Below are 23,970 nucleotides of genomic sequence, written 5' to 3' on the forward strand. Positions count from 1 at the left end.
ACTGCAATGGCCTCCTGGCCCCTCCCAGCCCAGTCTCCATTAGTGTCAACAGAGCTGAGACTGTAAGTCCGCTTGTGTCACCCCTCTGCTCCTTGGCTTCTCGTGTCAGGCAGAGGAAAAGCTGAAGTCCTTCTCTGGGACTTCCCTCAAAAATTCACAGTCTCACTGCTACCCTTGCGGTCTCCTCTCATCCTTCCTTCATCCAGCTGCACCCAGCACCCCACCCCGACTGCCTTTGCACATGCTCCATGCTCCAGCTTTGGCCTGCAACGCCCTTCCTTAGAGATTCGCGAGCTCACTGCTCCCTCCTTCAAGCCCGGGCTTAAAGGTCATCTTTCTAGTGAGGTCTTCTGGCCAAGTCACCTGAATTATTTACCCTATTTAAATGGCCTTCCCTCACCCCTGGTATTCCCTGTTCATTCTTCTGCAGAGCCCTTGGAGAAATGCTGGCTGGGGTGGGGTGGGTGTGGTGTTCATTGTACTACCAGTGACATCCTCTAGATGGAAGCAGGAGCTAAAGAAAAGGGCCCTTGGTTTGCCCCCAGTGGGCTGTGAACTTCAGGTCTCCTGTGACCCCACAGCACTTCAGCCAGAATGAGAAAAATCAGTGAGATCAGAGAGGAAGACTCCTAGTGCTGGAGGAGCCCTTAGAGGTCATTCAACACAGGTGGGGAGATTGGGACCCAGAGAGAGAAACAGTGGGGTCATGGGAAGAGTAATGGCATCTGCTTCCGGAGCAAAGTGGATAGGCACCTAGAAGTGATGGAGATGTTGTCCCTTTAAATACAGAAAAGTACTCTTCCTGCTCTCAGGTCCCTCCTTGGAGCCCCTCTCACCTGCAGCTGGCAGGGCAGAGATGGGACTGTCTGTGATGTCACAGAGCCTGAGAACCAGGGAAGGTAGGGGACGGAAGGGTTTGACTGGACCACAGAGTTAAAGAAGTGGGAGGCTTACTGGCCCTCTCTCCCGTGTCCTTCCCTTGGTTCATGATGCCATGTTGTCTGCCATGTTCATCAGGCTGGCTGGGGCGGTTCTGCCTCATGTAGCTCCTTCCTTGGAATAGGTTCTGGGGCATGTTCTTCTCAGGGGGATTCTAGAGGCACAAGACAGCAAGCCCCACTGTGAAAACACATTTTTAAGCCTCTGTTGGCATCCCATCTCCTAGGTTTCCATTGGTTAAAGCAGGTCATATGATGAAGTTCAAAGTCAAGGGGGAGGAAAGGACACTTCACCCAAGAAGACTTGGCTAAGAAAGGTGAAGAACTGGCTAATAGTTTGCTGTGCTGCAGGTAGATGCCATTGCTGCTGCTGCTGCTGCTGCTAGGTCGCTTCAGTCGTGTCCAACTCTGTGTGACCCCATAGACGGTAGCCCACCAGGCTCCCCCGTCCCTGGGATTCTCCAGGCAAGAACATTGGAGTGGGTTGCCATTTCCTTCTCCAATGCATGAAAGGAAAAGTGAAAGTGATGGAATCTAGCCTGCAAAGCTCCTCTGTCCATGGGATTTCCATTGCTGTACCCATTTTACAGATGAAGAACCTGAGGCACAGCATTTATTAGGTGTCTTGGCCAAAGTGACACCATTGTAATTGGCAAATGAAGTGATCAGAGGTGGAATTTTTAAAGGTTCAAATTGCTTTACAAACAGGTTGTACCATTTTGGTTCCTTCTCTACTGGGGTGGCAGTGCTGCTGCTACTTCCCCTCCTGTCTTAGCCTCTGTGCTATCATGGCAGTAACCAATTTAACAAGAAGTTTGCAAAATTTATATGAAGAACATTGAAAAATAGCCCTGAGAGACAAAAAAGTAGGTTTGAACAAATGAAAAGCCATCTGTATGTGGATGGGAGGAGTCAACATTATAGAGGTGTCAGTTCTTCCTATGTTAATTTATATTTTTCCCTAGGTTAATTTTAAAATTTTGTACAGTTACAATAAAATATCAACTTCTTTCTTTTTTTTTGGCTGCACTGCACAGCATGTGGGGGTCTTAGTTCCCGACCCAGGGATCAAACTTGTGTCCCCTGCTTGGGAAGCACAGCCCTAACCACCGGACTGCCAGACAATTCCCCCAAAATATCAATATTTTTTAAATGAATCTATACAAATAGATACTAATGTTTATATTTTTTTTAAATGGAGGAATGTGGGGAGGGAGATGGGAGGGAGGTTCAAAAGGTATATATGTATACCTATGGCTGATTCATGTTGAGGTTTGACAAAAAACAAAATTCTGTGAAGCAATTATCCTTCAACTAAAAAATAAATTTAAAAAAAATGGAGGAATAAAGACAAGGTGGTACCAGACAGACTTACAGTGGAATAAAATAGAAATTTCAGAAAGAAACCAAAATACATATGAAATTTTTGTACATGAAGATAAAGGAGTCATCGCAAATGATTGGGCCAAAGATAGTCTTTCAACAAATGTCCAAAAAGATATGGATCCATACCTAACATATATAATGATAAATGTGAAACAGAACAAGGATCTAGATGTAAGAAATAAAGGCACACAACATGTAAAAACATGGATGAACTCCTCTATAAACCGCATGTACCGGTAAGGGGGAGGGAACAGAGGAGGTACACAGTCCTGTGACGTCACCAGAGACTTTAATTGGAGGCAGCTCCTCCCAAGTGGCTCTGTGGGGTCCGAAGTGACTCTTGCTGGCGGCACAGCGCTGGCTCAGACGTCTTCTCCTCCTGGAGGGGAGTTTCCGAATCAGTCTTCATGGCCCTGGAGAACCGCCCTCTTCCTCCTGGAAACTCTTCGCAGCCTGCGAGGCGGCTGCCCTCTAGAATGATCAGGGCCTCCCGATGAGGCATGGTTGGTACCGCCAGTGATCCTGGGAGTAGCGGCTGAGCCTTCTCTTGTGAAACCCTCTTTTGGGAACTTGTGTATTTACATCTGAAAGGACGAAGGGAAGAAGCACACTGAGCGAAGCCTCTGCTTTGGGCCTGGATGGACTGTGCTGGTCACCTCCATCCCTGGTCAGCATCAGATTCTGGAATAGTCTGTGAGTCATGTGCCCCGCCCGCCCCCATCTGTGACGTGTTGGTACTCTTACCGGAGCATGCGGTGACAGCAGCTTGTCTTGTGAAATGCAGTGGCCGAGAAAATAGAAGCCATTACCACCGCCACTCTGCTGAGTTTACCCACTCCGGTGTTCTTGCCTGCAGAATCCCAGGGACGGTGGAGTCTGGCGGGCTGCCGTCTATGGCGTCGCACAGAGTCGGACACGACTGAAGCGACTCAGCAGCAGCAGCAGCAGCAGCTGCTGAGCTTTGGGAAAGCCCCTTCCCACTAGGGACCGAAGCCTCCATACCATCAGGTTTTGAAACTATGCACCATGGAGCCCTGTGCGGGGAGGGGAGCTAGTGGGGCACCCAGATACTCACGCCCGATTCAAGCACAGCAGGACCTCTTTGACTTTTTATATAAATTGGACTTGGAGGTTTTGATTGCAAGGAGGGTTTAGCTGTTATGAGAATTTTTTTTGTTTCAAATGTGTAATCTTATATATATATAAAATATGTAATTGATGTCCTTTATAATTCTATGGATTTTATTAAATGCATATAAATACATTACTCTGAGAAGGGGCTGGTAGCCTTTTCATTGTTGTTTTGACTATGCGCTGCGGCATGTGCGTGGCATGTGGGATCTTAGTTTCCTGACCAGGGATCAAACCTGTGCCCCCTGCATTGGAAGTGCGGAGTCTTAACCACTAGACCACCAGGGAAGTCCCTGTTGTAAATCCCTCTGAAGTGACTGGGCTAGAGACCTCTCAACAACCAGCCTCATGGGGTGGTTGCGAGCTTTGTGAGGTCACCTGGGTACAGCGTCGGTGACCATCAGTGGAGCCACATTTCTTCTTCCTGGATATGGCTACAGTCCAGGACTCAGAGGCATGCTCCTCTACCTGGAGACTCTCAGTGCACAAGCATTTTTTGGCATGTTTATCTGCCATGTATCTGGTTGAGTTTGGAGGAATGACACTCATGTAGGCCCTGCCCTCCTGGAACTTAACATCTGGAGGCTGAAGCAGACATTAAGCCAACACTCACACACTGTACACATATAAGACAATGCCACGGGGACTTAGTAGGAAAGTATAGACATGTATTCTTTCCTCTCAGGGCTCCTGCTCTTCATGTAATTCCCAGCTCAGAGGATCATACAGGCAGGTCTTTGACCCCTGGGCTCTGTCTGGTGTGTTCTAGAATGTGACTGCAGCATCCTAAAGGGAGGAGTCCCACCACTCCTGTCATCCCCCTGAGCCCAGTATCAAATTGGGGTTTGGACGTGAGGACAAGGCTCCCTACCCCAGGGGTTCCTGGTCAGCGTTAGGGCCCCAGTTTTGAACTCACCTTCATACTCACTGCTGCTGAGACAGGAAGCTGTCTTTTCTGAGGGGAGCGTGGCTTTCCCCAGACTCACGCAGTGTGCCGCATCACTGCGCTTGAGGCTTTGTCTGTTGGGCTCATCCTTGTGCACACCTGGCAATGGTAAGTCCACGTGGTCATGTGGGGTGCTCAGAGGAGGTCACGGAGGCCAAAGTGCTTTGCCAACTCTGGAGCATGCGCGTGGGCCAGCGGTGGTGGTTATGGAATGAGGTGTACCTGAATCAGCATCCTCTAGCCTTCTAAGTTCTACACCCTCACAAGCAGGTACTGGATTCAAAATATGTATTTCTTTAAAAGCATAAAGTTTACTTTTTCCCATTTATAAGTATAATCCATATACATTATACAAAAGCTAGGAAATATTGAAGAATATGAATTAGGAAAAAAATGCCCCAAACACCACTCCCCTCAGACAGGATCACAGTTCCAGGGTTTGCCTATGGATGTTTTTACAGCGTTGGACCATAAAGAAGGCTGAGCACTGAAGAACTGATGCTTTCGAACTGTGGTGCTGGAGAAGACTCTGGAGAGTCCCTTGGACATCAAGGAGATCAAACCAGTCCATCCTAAAGGAAATCAGCCCTGAATATTCATTGGAAGGACTGATGCTGAAGCCGAAGCTCTAATACTTTGGCCACATGATGCAAAGAGCAGACTCATTGGAAAAGACTCTGAAGTTGGGAAAGCTTGAGGGCAGGAGGAGAAGGGGATGACAGAGGATGAGATGGTTGGATGGTATCACCAACTCAGTGGACATGAGTTTGAGCAAACTCTGGGAGATGGTGAAGGACAGGGAAGCCTGGTGTGTTGCAGTTTCATGGGGTGGCAGAGTCGGACACGACTTAATGACTGAACAACAGTTTTTACACAGTCCATCACATCCTATATGTTATGCATGCTTTTACTTTGTACGTATCGTAAGCTGTTTTCTTATGTCACTAAGCTTTAAAAAAATGGTTGCATGATATTCTATGGATAATTCAGGATTTATTTAACCAATATTCTATTTTTGGGTGTTTAGACTATTTTCAAATTTCTCTACCATAAACACCACTGTGATAAATGTTGTATATAAGACTTTGTTTTGATATACTCCTAGATTCTTTGAAGTATAACACAGTCTTGTCAACAGACTAAGCAGTGTTCTGTAATAAACAGCTCTGTTCTTTTCTAGCTGCCTATCTGAACAAATTGCTTCACCTCTCTCTGTCTCCGTTTTCAGAACTGCAAAATAATACATTCATCCTGTATAATCAGATCCACTTCTTAGAATTATTATGGGAGTTAAATAAGACCACTTTTCTAGTGTTTAAGTTCTGAAACAGTAAGGCACTTACCTGATCACAGCTGGGTCCCTGTGCCTTGCATCTAATAGGGGCTCAGTACTTACTATCATCTTGGAAAAAGGAGCTGACACTTTTAAGATTCTTGTTTTTTATCATGAAATTATTTGGTTGGCCAAAATCCAATGGAATAAAATCCATGGAAAACCCCAAATGAACTTTTTGGCCAATCCAATATTCCCAGGGGAAATGTTTTAAAGGCTTCTAGGTATGGATTTCTGGCAAAATATGCCATGAGAATTTTTTTCCTGCCATTGAACTGCCACGTCTCCCAGTAGGACCATGCCACTCACCATTCAACTGTGTTAGTCCTAACTTTGCCTGATCTTGACAATAATGCATTTTTTTTGTCTGAAATTGCTGATTTTGACCCCCAGTCTTCTCCACTATGATCTTTTGCCCTGGATCATTAAGAAGAATATAATTACAAACTGAAGGCCAGGATGCCTTCTCTCTCTCTTCCCTCTAATACCTGGTAGTCTTGGAAACCATGTGTTCCAGATGCCTTGGCTAAAGGTCAAAAATAATATGTAACAGACTTTGCACGAGCAAGAAATACACTTTTGTTTCATAAACCATTAAGATTTAAAGGCATGTTTGTTTTAGCAGCATGGCCTATCTTCTCCTGACCAATACCTTATACTATAGTCTCCATTTGTTGACTTTTGTTGAATTCCTACTCTGTGCAAGCCCTGTGCTTTTTGCTTCTATACATTCCCTCTTTTAACCCTCCAAGTGATTCTGAAAAGCAATAATACAATATAAGTATCCCTGTTTTACAGGTAAGGACACAAGCTCAGAGTGAGAGGCTAATTGACTTGTCCAGTTCTGTAGCAGAGCTGGTTGAATTTAGCCTCAGCCCCAAAGGCAGGGCTCTTTTTGTTCATTTGTTTATAAAAAACAAGCAAACTGTTATAAAAATTATAAAAAACTGTTTATAAAAAATTAAATTTATTTATTTTTAATTGAAGGATAATTGCTTTACAATATTCTGCTGGTTTCTGCCAAACATGAACATGAATCAACCATACGTATACCTAAGGCAGGGTTCTTTAGCACTATCTTTATAGTCTTTAGGCAAGTGATTCTCAAACTATGATATACATTCAGGTTTCCCTGTGGGTCATATTAAAATAATGGTTCTGACTTGGTAGGTCTGGAGTAGGGTCTGAAAGTTCAGTTCTAACAAACTCCCAGGTATGCTGATGTTGCTAGTCCAGGCATCCCACTGTAAATATCAAGATTTTAAGTTCTATTGTTTATCAGTTTGGTTACTTAGCCGCTCAGTCTTCACCTCATTTTAGGTTGGCATTATTCACTCAAAAGCTGAAGGAAATCTGAGGGCATCTCAGCAGGAGGGGGATTCGCAATATGAGGCCTCCCGAGGCTGGGCAGAGCATTCTTGCCTGGTACCTACCATGCTTCAACAGCTGAAGCTTCTGGGTTTGATTGGGGATCTTGGAGTCATCTGCAGCAGTGGGTTTTTCACAGCATTTACAGCATAAAGAGAAGATCTTTGAGGCCAGGTTTTGGTGAACTGCTAATATGAAGAAAAAGGAATGGGGGCCCTTGGGTTCCAGGGCCTGAATTCCACATACCCCGTTGGAAATTCACTGTGATGGGGGTCATATAGGCTCAGCTTCCCCCAAGGTATAATAGCCCTCTCCTTTCCCAAATCTTTTGTAGCTCCTCCATAGGCAGCAGGCCCAAGCCCCTCAGCCTGCTGCTGCTGCTGCTAAGTCACTTCAGTCGTGTCCGACTCTGTGCGACCCCATAGACGGCAGCCCACTAGGCTCCGCCGTCCCTGGGATTCTCCAGGCAAGAACACTGTTTTCCTGTTTTATACAAAATTTTCTTACCCGTGGAAAGGAGTTGAAGCCTCTATTCTTCCAGCTTTGCTTGCAGGGGTGCCTTACTGAATCAGCTGATCTTGAATTTGAGTCCAGGGCTGTTTCCTAAATAAACATAAGACTGTGGGTGAAAAGTGCCATCCTTTACTGTACTCAAGCTCCAGGTAGGACCTCACTACAGCAAAATGCTGGACCATGCAGAAATGCACATAAACATGTTTGGAGATCTGTATTCTATTCTGTTTCTATGTGTAGATTCCTTAACTTTCTCGAGCCTCACTTTTATCCTGTGGAAAATGTGAATAGCAGTGCCTGCTTTGCAAATGTAAAGGATTAAACATACACAAAGTGACCTCTATGGTGCTGGGTACTCAAAGTGTCCAGTCAGTGGTCATCCCCTTCATGTATCTTGTAGGCTACAAAACTATCCTGCCTGTCCAGGTTGCAGGAGAACATGGTGATGAAGCACACTCTTACCAACTTGCTGTGTGGCTTTGAGGAAGTCCTTGCTTCTCTCTTTGTCTCAGGCTCCTCCCCAGTAATAAGAGGAAGTTAGGTTGCATGATCACGTCAAGCATCTTCCTAGTTTGGACAGTGTGGAAAAAGGCCTTGTTTTCATCCCAAAGTTCTTTCATTGTGTACCGCCTTTTCCAGGTTTCCGAATGCTTCCTGTTCTTTCCCTTTCAGTGGTAAAACCGCCTTGGAGACAGTTCTTCTCGTGGTATTGGTCAGATGTCCCTCGCAAGACTCAGTTCAGTAGGTGAGTCGTCTCATTCGTAGGCATTTCTGTCTCACTTTCTCCACTGTGATACCAAACAAGCCACCCTGAATTATGGCAATAGCTTCCGATTAGTAAAGTGAAAGTGAAAGTCGCTCAGTTGTGTCTGATTCTTTGCGACCCCGTGGACTATACAGTCCAAGGAATTCTCCAGGCCAGAATACTGGAGTGGGTAGCCTTTCTCCTCTCCAGGGGATCTTACCAACCCAGGGATCGAACCCAGGTCTCCTGCATTGCAGGCGGATTCTCTACCAGCTGAGCCACAACTGACTTCTTTTTTTTTTTTTTCAAGTTTTTAAAAAAAATTTTAAAATTTTAATTGGAGGCTAATTACTTTACAATATTGTATTGGTTTTGCTATACATTGACATGAATCCACCCCAGGTGTACATGTGTTCTCCATCCTGAGCCCCCTCCCACCTCCCTGCCTGTATCCTCCCTCTGGGTCATCCCAGTGCACCAGCCCCGAGACTTCTTAATAATGAATACAAAAATCTTTAACTTCCTGCACATAAGCTATTCAATAAGTTGACAGCATCCTTTATATACTGTGGCTAGATACCCTCAGCAGATTAAACACATACAGATATCTCCACTATGTGGGATCCTTGGACCAAGAATGGTCCTTTCTGGGCCTCCATCTCTGATACTCCTTTGGATCTGCTGCCAAGCGAGTTTTCTGTCATAATTTGAGCTGTGACATATTTCACTGACTCTTTAATGAATTTGTTTTATTAGGATTTATAAACAAATGGAAGTTAATATGAAGCAATCAGATCTTTTGTTTTCGAGATGCATCATTTAGCAAATATGCTTGCCATTAATGCCCAGATTCTCCTGCTGCTTGCTGTAGTTTCAGTTCTCTTCATCTACTTATATAAACTCTTGCTTCAGGTTTGTTCTAGATTACCTCATGTATGTGAGTGTGGAAGGCAGTGCTTCATAGGAGGGAATGAAAGCTTTAAGTCTAGCCAGCCCAAACCACCAGGCAGCCCTAGAATCTAATGGTTGGAGATCTGTTAGACTGGTGGTCAGTTTGTAGGAAGGGAATTGTTAAAGTTTTGCCTTTGGTGTCTGCAAACCTTCATAAGCACATGACTATCTTGTTAAAGCAATGAATGGTCACTTCTCAGCCTGTATTCTGGAGTTAGTGATTTCCAGGGCATAGATCATATGAAATCTTTTAGGTTCTCCTTGGCCAAGAAATTCAAGGCACCATGCAAAGTATAAACTTTTTTTTTTTTCTTTTCTATCTTTTCATTAAAAATAAGAATAACCATGGATGATACAGAGGAGAAATTTACAGTCTCTAACATCTTAAATTACACAGTTCAAGTTGCAATAGTCAGCTCTGAATATATTTTACAATAAAGGCACAGAGTTAAAATCTTAATAGATGATAATATATCAAGTTGTTATGGACCAAGAATAAGACATTTCCACTATGACTTCTGAAAATAGCCATTATATTCTCCATACCCCACTATTAATCAGAAATTACTGCTTGATGTTTGGTACAGCTTTATTTATTTATTTATTTTTTTAGTATTAAAATAAATGTAATTTAAAATAATAGTCTCCATTTTCAGTGTATTCTTTGGGCTTCCCTGGTAGCTCAGCTGGTAAAGAATCTGCCTGCAATGCAGGAGACCCTGGTTTGATTCCTGCGTTGGGAAGATCCCTTGGAGAAATGATAGGCTACCCACTTCAGTATTCTTGGGCTTCCCTGGTGGCTTAGATGGTAAAGAATTCACTTGCAATTGGAGAGACCTGGGTTCGATCCCTGGGTTGGGAAGATCCCCTGGAGGAGGGCATGGCAACAGACTCTAGTATTCTTGCCTTGAAAATCCCCATGGACAGAGAAGCCTGGTGGGCCACAGTCTGTGGGGTTGCAAAGAGTCAGACACAACTGAGCGACTGAGCAGAGCACAGTGTATTCTTTCCTGGTTCTCATGGCCTCGTCTATATAAATTGCTTCCTCTTTCCAGAAAAACTCTTGCTTTGTATATTTATTTTCATTCAATGTACTCTGATGTGTTTATCTTAATGACAAAAATTTTGCTGGATGACTTAAAATGACAATGACCATTATGGCAGACTTTCAGTGGCACAGTAGAGAAGAGAGACGACAAAAACTCAAACACTCAATACAACGCTTCTTTGATTGATATACTCTGACCCCAGAAAGAAGAAAAAAAAAGATCTTACTCCTTCTCAGACCTGAAACTTACTTCATTTCATCTCTCACTCTTCCTCCACAAAGCATTATCTTTGTGCATGTGGTAATCATTCAGCAGTGTCCAACTCTTTGCAACCCCATGGACTGTTGCCTGCCAGGCTCCTTTGTCCATGGAATTCTCCAGGCAAGAAGATGAGTGGGTTGCCATGCCTTCCTCCAGGGGATCTTCCTTACCCAGGGATCGAACCCAGGTCTTCTGCAGTTTGGGCAGATTCTTTACCATCTGAACCACCAGGGGAGCCCAGGTTTATCTTTATCACCCACTTAAACTTCTCTTGTTCCTTTCCCTAACTGCCTACATAAACTTTCTTTATGGGGCATTTCTATAGAAATGAACAATCAACATTGCACAATATTCCTCTAAAACTCCTCTGAAACAAGAAGGTGGGCCCATAGAGGTTGAATTTAAAATCTGGTGAGAGCTGAGTTGAGGAGAAATATTTAGAATCATGACAAATTTCGGAACAGAAAGTTGCAGCCCAATTCAGGGTTCTGTTATTCAGTTACTTGTTGCCCTGAATTATCACACTTGTATCAATTAGTCCACTTAATTGTTAACCTTCAACATGGGGGAAAATGCTACAAAGCAGCAGGATGGAAAACATCAGAAGATTTAAACAACCCATCTATGCATAACTCCTGGGGCTTCCCAGGTGACACTAGTGGTAGAAAACTTGCCTGCCAATGCAGGAGACATAAGAAATGCAGGTTTGATCGCTGGTCAGGAAAATCCCCTGAAGAAGGAAATGGCTACCCACTCCAGTATTCTTGCCTGGAGACCCCCATGAACAGAGGAGCCTGGTGGGCTACAGTTCATGAGGTCACAAAGAGTTGGACACAACTGAAGCAACTTAGCACACATGTGTAATTCCAAAAAGAATCAAGGGCTTGAGAAGTTTAGAAACAGAAAATATACCACATAAAATTATTTCAGAAGCTATTAAAAAAAATAAAAAACCTTTCTCTTAAGGGAAAGGTAGATTGGACAAAGATTCAGAATTGCAAGCAAAACCAAGATGAATCAATAGGAGACTGAATAAACTTCAGGACATTCTGGGGTAAACCAACAGCTTAAGGGAAACTTTTCTTCCCTTCTTGCAAAGGTCTTAGACCTGAAATGTGGACTTAGAGACAATAAATTGGAATGAGAAATGTCAACTTTGATCTCCTAGTTATTTTCAAATAGTCCTAAAATATTAACTAGAAATCAAAATGACTTAAGACCTCTTAGATAAAACACTTGGTTTCTGAAATAAAAGCAGGACCAAAATTTCTTCTGTTCTTAGACAATATGGATCCTATGGATGAAGATACTTGCATATACTTTGAGCAGAAAGACCTTTAGAAGAACTCATGTTCCATTATGGCCAAAGGTCAAATGTCCAGACTTGTCTAGTGACGCCATTCTAAGGAGCCTTAGCACTCAACACCTGCCTGTTCTTCCTCTAAACTTGCCAAGAAAATTGATGAAGGTGGACAATGATGCTGCTTGACTGTTGACATGGTTTATTTCTTTTAGGAAAGTTAGAGTCTTCAAAGCTAACTGCAACTGCTTTTTGTTTTTTATGACTGCATGGACCTTTCCAAGTGTTCAGTTTCCCTGTACCCTCTGTGGACTTAGCATTGGAAAGGAAAAAAAAAATCTTTATGGGGTTATCAATACCCTAGACTTTTGAGGACAGTGAGCCCTGCAAAGGAGGTGGACAACACAAAGCGCTCATTTTCCTTCATGTTTACTGACATAGTACAAAACAGCTCACACCCTAGGGCACAGCCAACCAACTGAAAATCCGTAGCTCACAGGTTTGGATCATTAGTCATCCATTGGCTCTTGTCCAGAGAGTTGAATACTTCTATGCAGCAACTGGCCCAACATATGGTTCTGCTGATAATTTAAGGACAGAAACAAGAAGACATCAGGCTGGTTGTTGCTCAAACTGAACACCAGATCCCTGTAAGTGGTAAACTTGAACTGTGTCTTCAAGGAAAGTCAACAACAGTGGTGAAGATCTGTAAAATCCCCAAGAGTATCTCCTGCAATTTTGGTTTGGGGAGGGCTGAAAGAGGGAGTTCCTACACTTCGAAATGAAGACCAGTTGCTCTGTAACCTTGGTAACAAATAAGCACCAGGACCTGTTTAAACCCTTCAATCTGTTAATGAACTTTTACCTCAATGACCATTCTCCTGAAAGTAGCAGACGGTAGTTACACCTTCACGGCTGATGGTCTGCCATCCCTAGGCACTTCTGCCTCTGAAATACCACCTGACCACGAATTCAGTGCTTTCACAAACCCTTAAAACACCAGCCGTTAGCTTTGCTCAGAGACTTTGTCATCAAAGCATAGGTCTCCCTTGTGTAACTAAATTCAGATTTTGTTCCACACATTGAATGGAACAAAATGGAAATCTCTTCTGCTAAAGCAGCTTATACATACCCAGTGTCTTGAGGATCTTTCCGTAGCAGCAGCTCAGCAGAAATTTTCAAGTATAAGTTTATCTGAATCTAGCACTGATGATTTTCATATTTTTACTCCCCAGCAATTCACTGAGGAGACAGGTAGAACCACTTTCTCCTCTAATTGTTTGTAACCAAAAGTTTTGAACTTTTGAACCCTCTTCAGAAATGGAGAGGATCTTAGGGAGGGCAGTGTAGCAATTACAAGCACATATTTGGGGGTATAATTCCTAAGGACTCACTACTTATTAACTATGAGATTTAAAAGAATTTAACTCTCCTGAACCTCTGTTTTCATATCTGTAAGCTGGGAATGATAATAGTATCTACCCCCGAATGTGGTCTTGAGGATTAAATAGTGATGGGAAGTGCTTAGTGCAGCTGTCTGGAACATTGGGAAGGCTCAGTAAGTGTAAAGGCTGATGCTGATGAAAATGTGGGCCTGATTTGGCTGGGGTGGGCTGGGTGTGGTGTTTCTTGCACTGCCAATGCCCTCCTCTAGATGGAAGCAGGAGCTAAAGAAAAAGGCCCTCAGGTTACCCACCCCGCCACCCCTACCCCTCCCTGCTGTGACTATGAACTTCAGGTCTCCAGTGACCCTGGAGCACTTGGACCAGAACAGGAAAGATTGATGAGGTCACACTTCTGTGTGATGAGGAAGACTTCTGGAGCTGGAGGAGCCCTGGGGGAGTCATTCAACACAGGTGGGGAGACGGGGACCCAGAGAGAGAAGCAGTGGGATCATGATAAGAGAGATGGCCTCTGCTTCCTGGAGCAAAGTGAAAAGGTGTAATGGAGACGCTGTCCCTTTAAATAGAGAGAAAATACCCCTCCTGCTCTCAGATCTGACTCTTGAGCCTCACTCCCCTGCAGCTGGCAGAGCAGAGACGGGGCTGTGTGTGATGTCACAGAGCCTAGGAACCAGGGAATGTTGGGGACAGAGGGGTCTGGGCTGATGGTCAGTGCAGGGCGGGCGAAGGGCATCTGCTGATCCTGTCTCCGGTGGCCCTTCCCTCCACCCACAACGCCATGCTGTCCTTTGGAGCACTTGGGATGGAAGTCTTGATGCCTCCTGTGGAAGCTTCTTGAGGATGGCTGAGCAGAAGGGGGCAGTAGAGCACTGGACGCAGAAGACCAGGATCCAGGTTCTGTCTCATACCCAGCTGGGTGATAACCTTAGGCAAATGCACTTTGCATCTCGGTTTTAAAATGGCAATGATTATTATTATTTAATTGGAAATTATAGTTTAGGATTAAATGGGATCAGGTAAACATTTAACAGGGTGCCTAGGTATAGTAAACATTCAAGAAATGGTTGTTAATGATAGGTGCAAAAATAAAGTGGCATTCTCTTCCTGATCTATCTTCTAGGAAAAGGCATATTTTATATTTGAGTCCTGAGAAAATCTCTCACCTTTGTGGGGCACTCTCAGTTCCTTTATTTGGGACAACCAAGTTCTATTTGGGGAAGCCAAATTAGGTTAAAATGTTCTCAATCAGTGCTATCTTTTGATGCTTCTGGAAGCCACCTGAAACAAAAGGACAGAAAGGAGCAGAGTCTGCCCAGTTTTTGCTGTCCCGGTGCAGGGGTGGCTAGAGGTGGTTGTGGGCCTGGGAGGTGCCCTAACTCATAGTATGTGATGGTGGGGGAAACAGACTTTTAAACCTCCTTTGTAAAGAAATACCCCTAAGTATTGTTCTCAACTCTGGCTGTAAGTGAGGTTCATCTGAGATATTTTTAAAATGTAGAAACACCCTGGGGCTTAATTCCAGATAAATTAGAATCCTGGTTGGGGGGTGGGGGCGGAGCCGTGGGTGGACCCTGGCATAAGTATGTTTACAAAGCTTTCCAGGTGATTCTTGTATGTAATCAAGACTGAGAACTACTAAATTACATTGTGGAGATTGTTCATTATACAGGTAAGTGGTGATTCTTGCAAAGGCTGCAGAAGTTTTAAAAATGTCAATCTTGGGAATTCCCTGGTGATCAGGTAGTTAAGACTCTGAGCTTTCATTGCAGGGGGTGCGAGTTCAGTCTCTGGCGGGGAACTAAGATCTCACCCGCTGTGCAGAGTGGCCGAAAGAACAATGCCACGCCCAGTGCCCACTTTACAGGCCAATAAAATCACTATTTCTGGGCAACAGGAATTTTGAAAACTCCCCAGATGATTTCTCCCCACCACCCTTTAAAAAATTGAAATATAATTGACATATAAGGTTGTATAAGTTTGAGATGTATAACAGAGTTGGTCTGATATATTTATATACCACAATATGATTACTAGGATAGTGTTAGCTAACACATTTATCACTTCACATAATTATTTCCTTTTCCTGTTGAGAACAATTAAGATGTAGCCTCTTATCAACCTTAAGATTTATAATATAGTATGGCTTTTAAGTTGCAGCCAGCATTAAAACTACTGACTTACAGAACAAATTGTAAAAACCTAACTTTTGTTGATGCTTGTATAAATGTATCTTTTAGCTTTTCAAGGACAGTATTACTGAAGGAATCAAAAGGATTATTTTTAAAATAGCTTAGAAATGAAGACAGTATACTCTGGAAACCTCTGTTAGATGAAAATTTTATGAAAAATTTAAGGATACTAATGTTAGAGATATGTGAGAAGCATTTGAATGAAATCATTTCAGAAAATGGGAGAATGAGGATAGCAGTATTTCCAAGTTAATAGATTTTATATTATATGCCATTGTATATACACATACTATATTGAATCCTTGTATTGAGTTGGGCAAAAATTTCATTTGGGTTTTTCCATAGACATTAAATAAATGCCTGGTTTTTTCACCCATAGCACTAAATATTTATATATTCGAGTTGCCCAAAATACTTAAAAAAACCTTTGCATGGAGAAATTGGGAGATTGTCTTCTGTTTGGGATGGTTTATTGTTCAAGAATATATGGTATGGTTGCTTCTTTCCTCTTGGATCTGAGATAGGAGTCTAATCAGCAGACTCCTGTACTACTTCCTGGTCCAGGTAGAGAATAATGAACTCTTGAACTAAGGCAGTGGCCTAAGATGAATGGGTGAATTTTGAATCTGATGATTCCAGAAGGTATGGGCTCTGGAGTTGGGCTGCCTGCATGAGAAGCCTGCCATGGTAACTTTCTGTATGACCTTGGCCAAGGTCATTTACCTGTCTCATCCTCAGTTCCTTTACCTTTAAAAGGGGATTTATAAGAGTGTTGATGTGAGGAGTACCTTAGACCAGGCATGGAATGTTGTAAGTATATGGTTGTCTCTCTGTATTTGAGGGGTGATTGTTTCTAGGACACCCAAGGGTACCAAATCTGAGGATGCTCAAGTCCCTATATAAAATGGTGTAGTATTTGCAGATAATCTAAACACATCCTCCTGTATACTTTAAATCATTTCTAGATTACTTGTAATACCCAATACAATGTAAATGCCATGTAAATGGTTGCTGGAGAGTGACAAATTCAAGTTTTGCATTTTGGAACTTTTCAGATTTTTTTCCCTTTTTCTATTATGGTTGCTTGAATCTGTGGATGTGAAACCCTTGGATATGGAAGGCCAACTGTAGTGCCTGGTAGAGAAGAAGCATTCAATAAACGTGGCCTGCTTTTATTATTATTGGATAAGGAGAGTGAAGGTTGATGAAGGCTGATGGTGTCACACCTGTGGATGTGGAATTAGAGAATTCAGGAAGACTATATTTTGGATAAGGATAAATTTAGGTTTTAAAACAAATTTATTTTGAAATAATTACAAATTCACAGGAAGTTGCCAAGAAAAGAGCAGAGTTTCCACGAATCCTTTACTCAGACTCTCCCAATGTTAGCATCTAGTATTACTGATGATATCGAAACCGGGAAATTCACATTGGTGCAATCCACTAAGCTCATCTGACGTTCACCAGTTTTTTATGTACTCATACATGTGTGTATGTGTGCAGTTGCATGCAGTTTTATCACATGTGGCTTCATGTAACTACCGTCACCACCGAGTCCCTTTGTGCTTCTTTACAGACACACTCCCTCCCCCACCATCTCTAACTCCTGGAAACAACTGATCTGTTCCCCACTTCTAGAATTATGTCATTTCATGACTTTTCACAAATGGAAACACAGAGTATGCATGTATCTTTTTTAGTTTTTTTTTCACTCAGCATAATTTCCTTGAGATTCATCTAAGTTTTAGCATGTATCAATAGTTTATTCCTTTTCCCTGCTGACTCATAATCCACAGTGTGAATGTACCACCGTTTGTTTAACCAGTCACCAACTGAGAAACATTTGAATGATTTCTAGCTCTTGGCCATTACAAATGAAACTACTGTCAACGTTCATAAACTAGCTTCTGGGTGAAGATACGTTTTTATGCTTTTGTGGGGTAAATGCCCAAGAGTACAATTTCTGGATTGTATGGTAAATCCATTTTTAGTTCTAAAAGAAAGTGTCCAATTGTTACCAACTTTCCCAAGTTGGTCCCCAAACAAGGGTCCTCCTGCCTTCAATAGAATGAGCTGACTTGAGTTCAGAAGCAAAGGAAAGGTCCCCCTTGCCACCACACCTCAGGCATGGCATGTGGAGGGTCTTAGTTCCCTGACCAGGGAGCAGATGAGTGCTGGTGCCTCCTGCAGTGGAAGCATGGGTTTTTAGCCACCGAGCCACCAGGGAAGTCTGGGAAAGTTTTATTCTTTGATCAAAGAATGCCTGCACTTCCACTTCAGAGGGTGCAAGTCCCATCCCTGGTCAGGGAACTAAAATCCTGCATGCCAAGGTAGCCAAAAAATAAACAACAGCGGCAATAACAGCAACAGCAGAGGTGCCAGCTCCCGCTCGGGAGTCCATGCTCTCTGCGTGCCCCCCAGGCCATCAGGACGCGCTGCTTTGTAGGGAATCACTCATCGATGGGGGAGGGTCCAGCACAGCTTTACTATACATGCTCCAGAGCGCGGGGCCAGGCACAGCCTCTCTGCACACGGCCCACTGCCGCCATGTTGAATTGCAGTGCCGTGTGCACTGCTTCTGCACACGAGCTGCAGTGCTGGGCGCAGCGATGGTTTCTCACTAGGATCTCTGCTGTGAAGTGCCAGGCAGAGTGCTCTGTCAGTGGTAGCTTGTGAGAAAGTAAAGCTCCATGAAGCAGAAAGGAAAAAAGGTTAGATTTTATTTTGTTACCCAGATTCCATTTTTATTTCTTGGGAATTGTGAATGGGCTTTGCTGGTGACCAAATGATTTTCCAGAGAGACTGTGCCAGTTTATATTTCTCGCCTCTTCTCCAGGGTCCCCCCCCCCCACTGTTTTTAAATTTTAGCCATTCTAATAGGTGACCTGGTATCTCATTGTGATTTTGATGTTCATTTTCTTAGCAGCTACTGATGTTGACCATCTTTTCACATGCTTGTTAGTCACCCACATATCCTCCTTGGTGAAATGTCTTTGCATGTTCTTTTCCCACTTTCTGATTGGACTGTTTTTAAAGTTCAGCTTTTAAAGTGATAGCTCATTGAGATGTAGTTCATATGCCATAAAATTTGTACTTCTGTGAGGTACAAGTCATTGGTTCCAGTATGTTCACAGAAATGTGCAACACTGTCTAATTCTTCAGTATTTACCTCACCCCGAAAGGCAACTCCATACCCATGAGCAGTCACTCGCCATCCCTCCTCCTTTGCAGCCCCTGGCAACCGCTCGTCTGCTTTCTGTCTCTGTGGATTTACCTATTCTGGACATTTCCTGTAAATTAAATCATATAATGTGCTTAATCTTTTTAAGGTTCATCCAGGTTGTGACATGTATCGGTCCCTCACTCCTTTGTGTTGTCAAATAATACCCCATTGTGAGGATAAACCACGTTTGTTTATCTGCTCCTCTATTGATGGCGTTTTGGTTGTCTCCAACTTTTGGCTCTAGGGAAAATATTGCCATGAATATATGCAGGTTATTATTTATGTGGACATGTGTTTTCTCTTCTCTGGGGTATATATACCTGGTCGTGAATGTGCTGAGTCATATAGTAATATAGTTTTAACCTTTCAGAAATAGCCAAACTGTTTCCAAAGTGGAGCTACCCTCAGCAGTGTATGAAGATTTCATCTGCTTTACATTCTCAACACACTTGTTATTGTCTTTTTTTAAATTTTAACTATCTTAGTATAAATAGTATCTCATTGTGGTTTTGATTTGTGTCCTAATGACTAACAATATTGAGCATCTTTTCATGTATCTATTGGCCATTTGTATATCTTGTCTGGAGATATGTCTATTAAGCTCCTTTACCCATTTAAAAATTGGATTGCCTTTTTATGGTTGAATTTTAAGTACTATTTACATGTCGTGGATATTAGACCATTGTCAGATATATGGTTTTCAAATATTTCTTGCATTCTGTTGATTGTCTTTTCACATTCTTGATGGTGTTCTTTGAAGCACAAAAGTTTTAAATTTTGATAAAGTTCGCTTAACCAGTTTTTCTTTTGTTGCTTATGTTTTTTATGTCATATTTAAACAATTACCTAACCTAAGGTCATAAGGATTTACTTTCATATTTTCTTCTAAGAATTGTATAGTTTTAACTCTTACATGCAGATCTTTGATCCATTTTGAGTCTCAGCTAGATGTTACCCACTCTATAATGCCTACGGAAAGTTGATAATCTCCCTTTAATAACAAAAATAAAATGGCACCCTCAGAGTTTTTGCAGGTGACAGCATCATACTGAAATCTCAGCACATTATTTTGTTTTTATTCAATTTTTTATGTTGACTTATCCTCTTATGGTGCATTTGTTTTAGTGTAAAATAATGAGATGGCTTAAAGAAAAATATAAAGAAATAATACTAGAGATAATAGGCAGATCCAACAATGATATGTGAATAAATGGAGTCTAGGAAATACTGATTTGGTGTACAACCTCATGTCTGTGGCCTATATAATAAATGTTAAGAAATGGATTTATGTTTATTTTCTAAGTAGCTTGTGAAAGGGCATCATTTTAGATGTAAACTCATCTCTTGCCTGTACTGTTTGAGCCAAAAATTAGGCTTATTCTTTCAAAATATTTGGGCTTCTCGATTTCCAGGAATCTCACCCCCTAGACTTCCTTCAAAGCCCCAAGGTGATGGTCACAAATAAAACCCTTCTGTGGCTCTTACATAATTATTACTTCAGAACCTTTTGGAAAAATCCTCCTCTGTAATCTCACATTCTAAAAATAGGCTTGACTTTTGTATTGCTTCTAAATAAAAACATATTTTTCGATTACACTGGGGACAAAGAAAAAAAATTTCCAGTATCGCTTTGAGACTTGTGGGAAAATGGAGAGACTCAAAGTTTCACTGTTCTTGGTGAAGGTTTTGGCACTGAAGTTTTGTCATGTTGGCTGACTTCTGAGTGCAGTGGGGGTGGGGAGGGAGGAAGGGTAAACATTGTCACCAGTCATTTAGTATGTCCCTTATTACTCAGATCTGACACTAAATGCAAAGGCTGTGGCAGGAAGATGGAGCTTGCATCACTGTACATGCTGGGGTCCAGGAGAACATCTGTGAAATGCTACGGTTTCTCTGAGTAATGCCTGAATCATCTCTTTATTACACTGAAACTTCACAGTGACACTATTTGCTGTGGAGCAGAACCAGAGGGCTTCATTCTGGGACTTCTTGGGCAGCGACCGAAAAGGATTGGCTTCCAAAGAGGCGATGCATACTCCTACACATGTCCCTCTCACCAGAGCGCAGCCCACAGGACAGTGCTACAGTGTAGGCCAGTTCTCGAGAACTCCCTCTTAGTGCTGAATTTTCTTCTTCCTGCCTCCTCTTTTGAAACAGTGGCTAGAAAAGAAGGAGCCATAGGCAGCATAGGGTGGCATCTAATCCAGGGTTAAAATGTGGGCTTTCCCTATTCATCCAAGGATGCCTTCCGTTTGTACCAAGTCATTTGCTAGGTCCACGGTCTGAACGATTACTTACCCTTATGTGGATTCAGCTTTCTGCCTTTACACTCATGGCAAGTCATTCACCTTCTCTGAGTCTCATTTGCTCATCTCTGAAATGGGACCCACAATTCCCACCTTGCCCAAGGCAAAAAGAATGAGCTTCTATAAAATTGCTTGTTAAACTGCGCCGTGTAGGGTATTTTGGAGGGACGCTGTGCCTTCCCCAAGGTCTTACCTGGCTGCCTTTATGTGGCCGCCCACCTCTCTGTGCTCCCTTCTTGAGCTTTCGTGCTCACAAAGCACCTGATCTGGATGATGATGGAGGAACTTAACCGGATGATAAAGGCAAGCTTGAGACCTCACCTTTTCCCCACCCCCAACTTCTGAATATCAATGTTGTTTATTATGTCTTTTTATAGTACAAATCCCAGCAGAGTGCCATTTATAATGGAGGATAGTGTACAAATACACTTTAATTGCATTTGAGTAAGAAACTATATGGGGCTTCCCAGGTGGCTCAATGGTAAAGAATCTATCTGCTCATGCAGGAGCTGCAGGAGACATAGGTTGGATCCCTAGGTCAGGAAGATCCCCTGGAGGAGGAATTGCCAGCCCACTCCAGTATTCTTGCCTGGGAGATCCAATGGACAGAGGAGCCTCAAAGGCTACAGTTCATGGAGTCGCAAAGAGTTGGACACGACTGAGCATACATGCACGCAAGAAACTATATTTATTGTTGCCTTGATGCTTGAAAGAAGCATAGGAGACGTCAAAAAATGTATATAGTCTCAATCAATAGGGGGATAGAAGAGAAGCATGTTACAAGACAAAGAACAAAGTCTTACAGAGAAAAACATTGAAAGAGTTGAGAAAGAGAGATTCAAGGTTTCTAACTCAGCGGATTTGGACGGTCTACCGGTGTATCCACATACCTTCTTCCAGTCTTTTCTCTGGTCTACTGATGGGCAGAGTTGCACCATTAGAAGTGACAATACATCCATGTGCAACATACAACAGCTCTTCCATTTCTAACACCTGACCACCTGAACTTCATCAGGTGTCTCTTCAACTGGATAAATTAGAGCTTGCTCCTTATAAAGAAAGATTGGAAGGTATCAACTTAAGACTCTATCCTTTTAATGGTGATTTTTCGCTTAGCCTTATAACCGATTTCAAGACAGTTTGCCAGCTCCCCAGGCATATGGAGATTCAAGTGAAGAAGTGAAGTCGCTCAGTCGTGTCCGACTCTTTGCAACCCTGTGGACTGTAGCCCACCAGGCTCCTCCGTCCATGGGATTCTCCAGGGAAGAATACTGGGGTGGGTTGCCATTTCCTTCTCCATAGAGAAAGTAGAGGTTCTTATGCCTGTCAGATGGAAGAGGCTTTTATTTTAAAATTTGAAATCTTTATGATATTGTCCTAACCCAGAGGGAAGTAGATAGTTTCTTTCATCACAGAATTGTAAGGCTTTAAAAGATGTGAAGAAGACCTTAATTAGACTCTCAGCAAAGGTTTACTGTCTCTTTATAAAGTGCATATCAGTTCAGTTCAGTTCAGTCACTCAGTCGTGTACGACTCTTTTCGACCTCATGAGTCGCAGCACTCCAGGCCTCTCTGTCCATCACCATTTGATGGCAGTAAATTAAAATATGTTTGTTCTGTCTTCCCGCTCTAAACGGGGTCACATAAATGTTGCCTGGCTGGGTTTTGAATATCTGAATGCTCCTGTCTCAAATCCTTTTGGATCGTATAGCTTCCTTGCCCTGGATATGGGTCAGGAGTTGAGTGGTATAAATTGATCTTTGTTCTCTGCTCACTACTAGGTGCCTGAGGGTTATAGCTAAGGTCAGACTTAGAAGCTTCTAGGCTCCCGAGAAAGCCACTTCTGTGCAACTTGGAAAGCAACAATGAGAGAGCTCAGGCAGATCTCCCTCTTTATCCAACACAGGTTTATATTTGGCATTTGTCCTTTTGTTCACTAAATGCTTTCAGACCCAAGAGGAAATGTCACCCAGGTTTATAAATAGGTATATTTATATAATATATATAATTATATATATTTATATTTTAATATATTTATATACCTATTTATAAATGGATGGCTAACCTGAGGATGGAAGGCTAAGCTGTTCAGAATCTTCAGTCTATGATTCAGGAAAGGGAAGAGGCAGAAAGAGGTTAAGAGGCCATGCTTACCGACTCTCTCCCTTGCCCCCATTCTATAGACAGGAACCCTAAGGCCTGAAGAAGGAAAGGATTTTCCCAAGTTTATAAGTTGAGCTCTTCCTGGCTGAACTATGATGGCTGTCAAACTAGGTCTGTTTGATCCAAAACCTGTTTGGACTTGCAGCAGAAACTACCAGTTGTTTTCCAGTTTCCATCTGCTCAGTTCAGTTCAGTTCAGTTCAGTCGCTCAGTCATGTCCGACTCTCCGCGACCCCATGAATCACAGCACGCCAGGCCTTCCATCTGCTACTTTCGCCTTATTAACAGAACCTCCAGTTTGTGGCTGAGCATATAACTTTCTGGAATAAAGATTTATTTTTCAGTCTTCTTTGCAGTAGAGTAGTCAAGTAGTCAAGAAACTAAGTTCTGGCCAATAACAAATCCTATACATCTTCTGGAAACATTACTTTGTTCTTCCTCCACCTTACTGGTTGTACTGTGGAAGTGATGGCTGGAGCTTGAGCAGCTATCTTGGATGATGAGGTGAAAGCCATGTGTTGAGCATGAGGGGACATCCAGATAGCAGAACCCTGGATGCCTAACAGTATAGAACACTATACCAGCCCTGAAATGCCTGTCCCTGGCCTTTTTGTATGACTGACTTGTTGTTTAATGTTTCATTTGCATCTAGAGCTAATCTTTACTGATACTCTACTACCTCATTCTGCCTCCAGATAATTTTCTTGTTGTTAGAGATAGAATTTAGGTCTTGGGAGTTCTGCAGGGAGATGGTGAGGCAAGAGT

General features: G+C 42.7%; 1 protein-coding gene across 1 annotated transcript; it reads right to left on the reverse strand.

The window, feature by feature from the left end:
• Window positions 1-2,804: 2,804 nt before the first annotated feature.
• TEX48 (testis expressed 48) lies at window positions 2,805-23,720 on the reverse strand. Its single transcript, XM_088837791.1, has 6 exons — window positions 23,655-23,720; window positions 20,794-20,896; window positions 18,006-18,182; window positions 7,168-7,290; window positions 4,373-4,500; window positions 2,805-3,113 (listed from the first exon to the last, which is right to left on the reverse strand). The coding sequence occupies exons 1-6, from the start codon at window positions 23,718-23,720 to the stop codon at window positions 2,805-2,807; spliced, it is 906 nt and encodes a 301-aa protein (XP_088693917.1).
• Window positions 23,721-23,970: the final 250 nt, after the last annotated feature.

Source organism: Moschus berezovskii, chromosome 7 (assembly GCF_049115385.1).
Source record: "Moschus berezovskii isolate FMDL1 chromosome 7, NW_MosBer_1.0, whole genome shotgun sequence".
NCBI lineage: Eukaryota > Metazoa > Chordata > Mammalia > Artiodactyla > Moschidae > Moschus > Moschus berezovskii.

Coding starts and splice junctions, on each gene's coding strand:
- TEX48 (XM_088837791.1), bottom strand. CDS start 23,720: ATGGCTTTCACCTCATCATCCAAGATAGCTGCTCAAGCTCCAGCCATC. Junction 20,897..23,654: donor TCACTTCCACAGTACAACCA/GTAAGGTGGAGG, acceptor CTTCTTTTCTAG/CCACTGTTTCAAAAGAGGAG. Junction 18,183..20,793: donor GTCCTGTGGGCTGCGCTCTG/GTGAGAGGGACA, acceptor CTTTCTCACAAG/CTACCACTGACAGAGCACTC.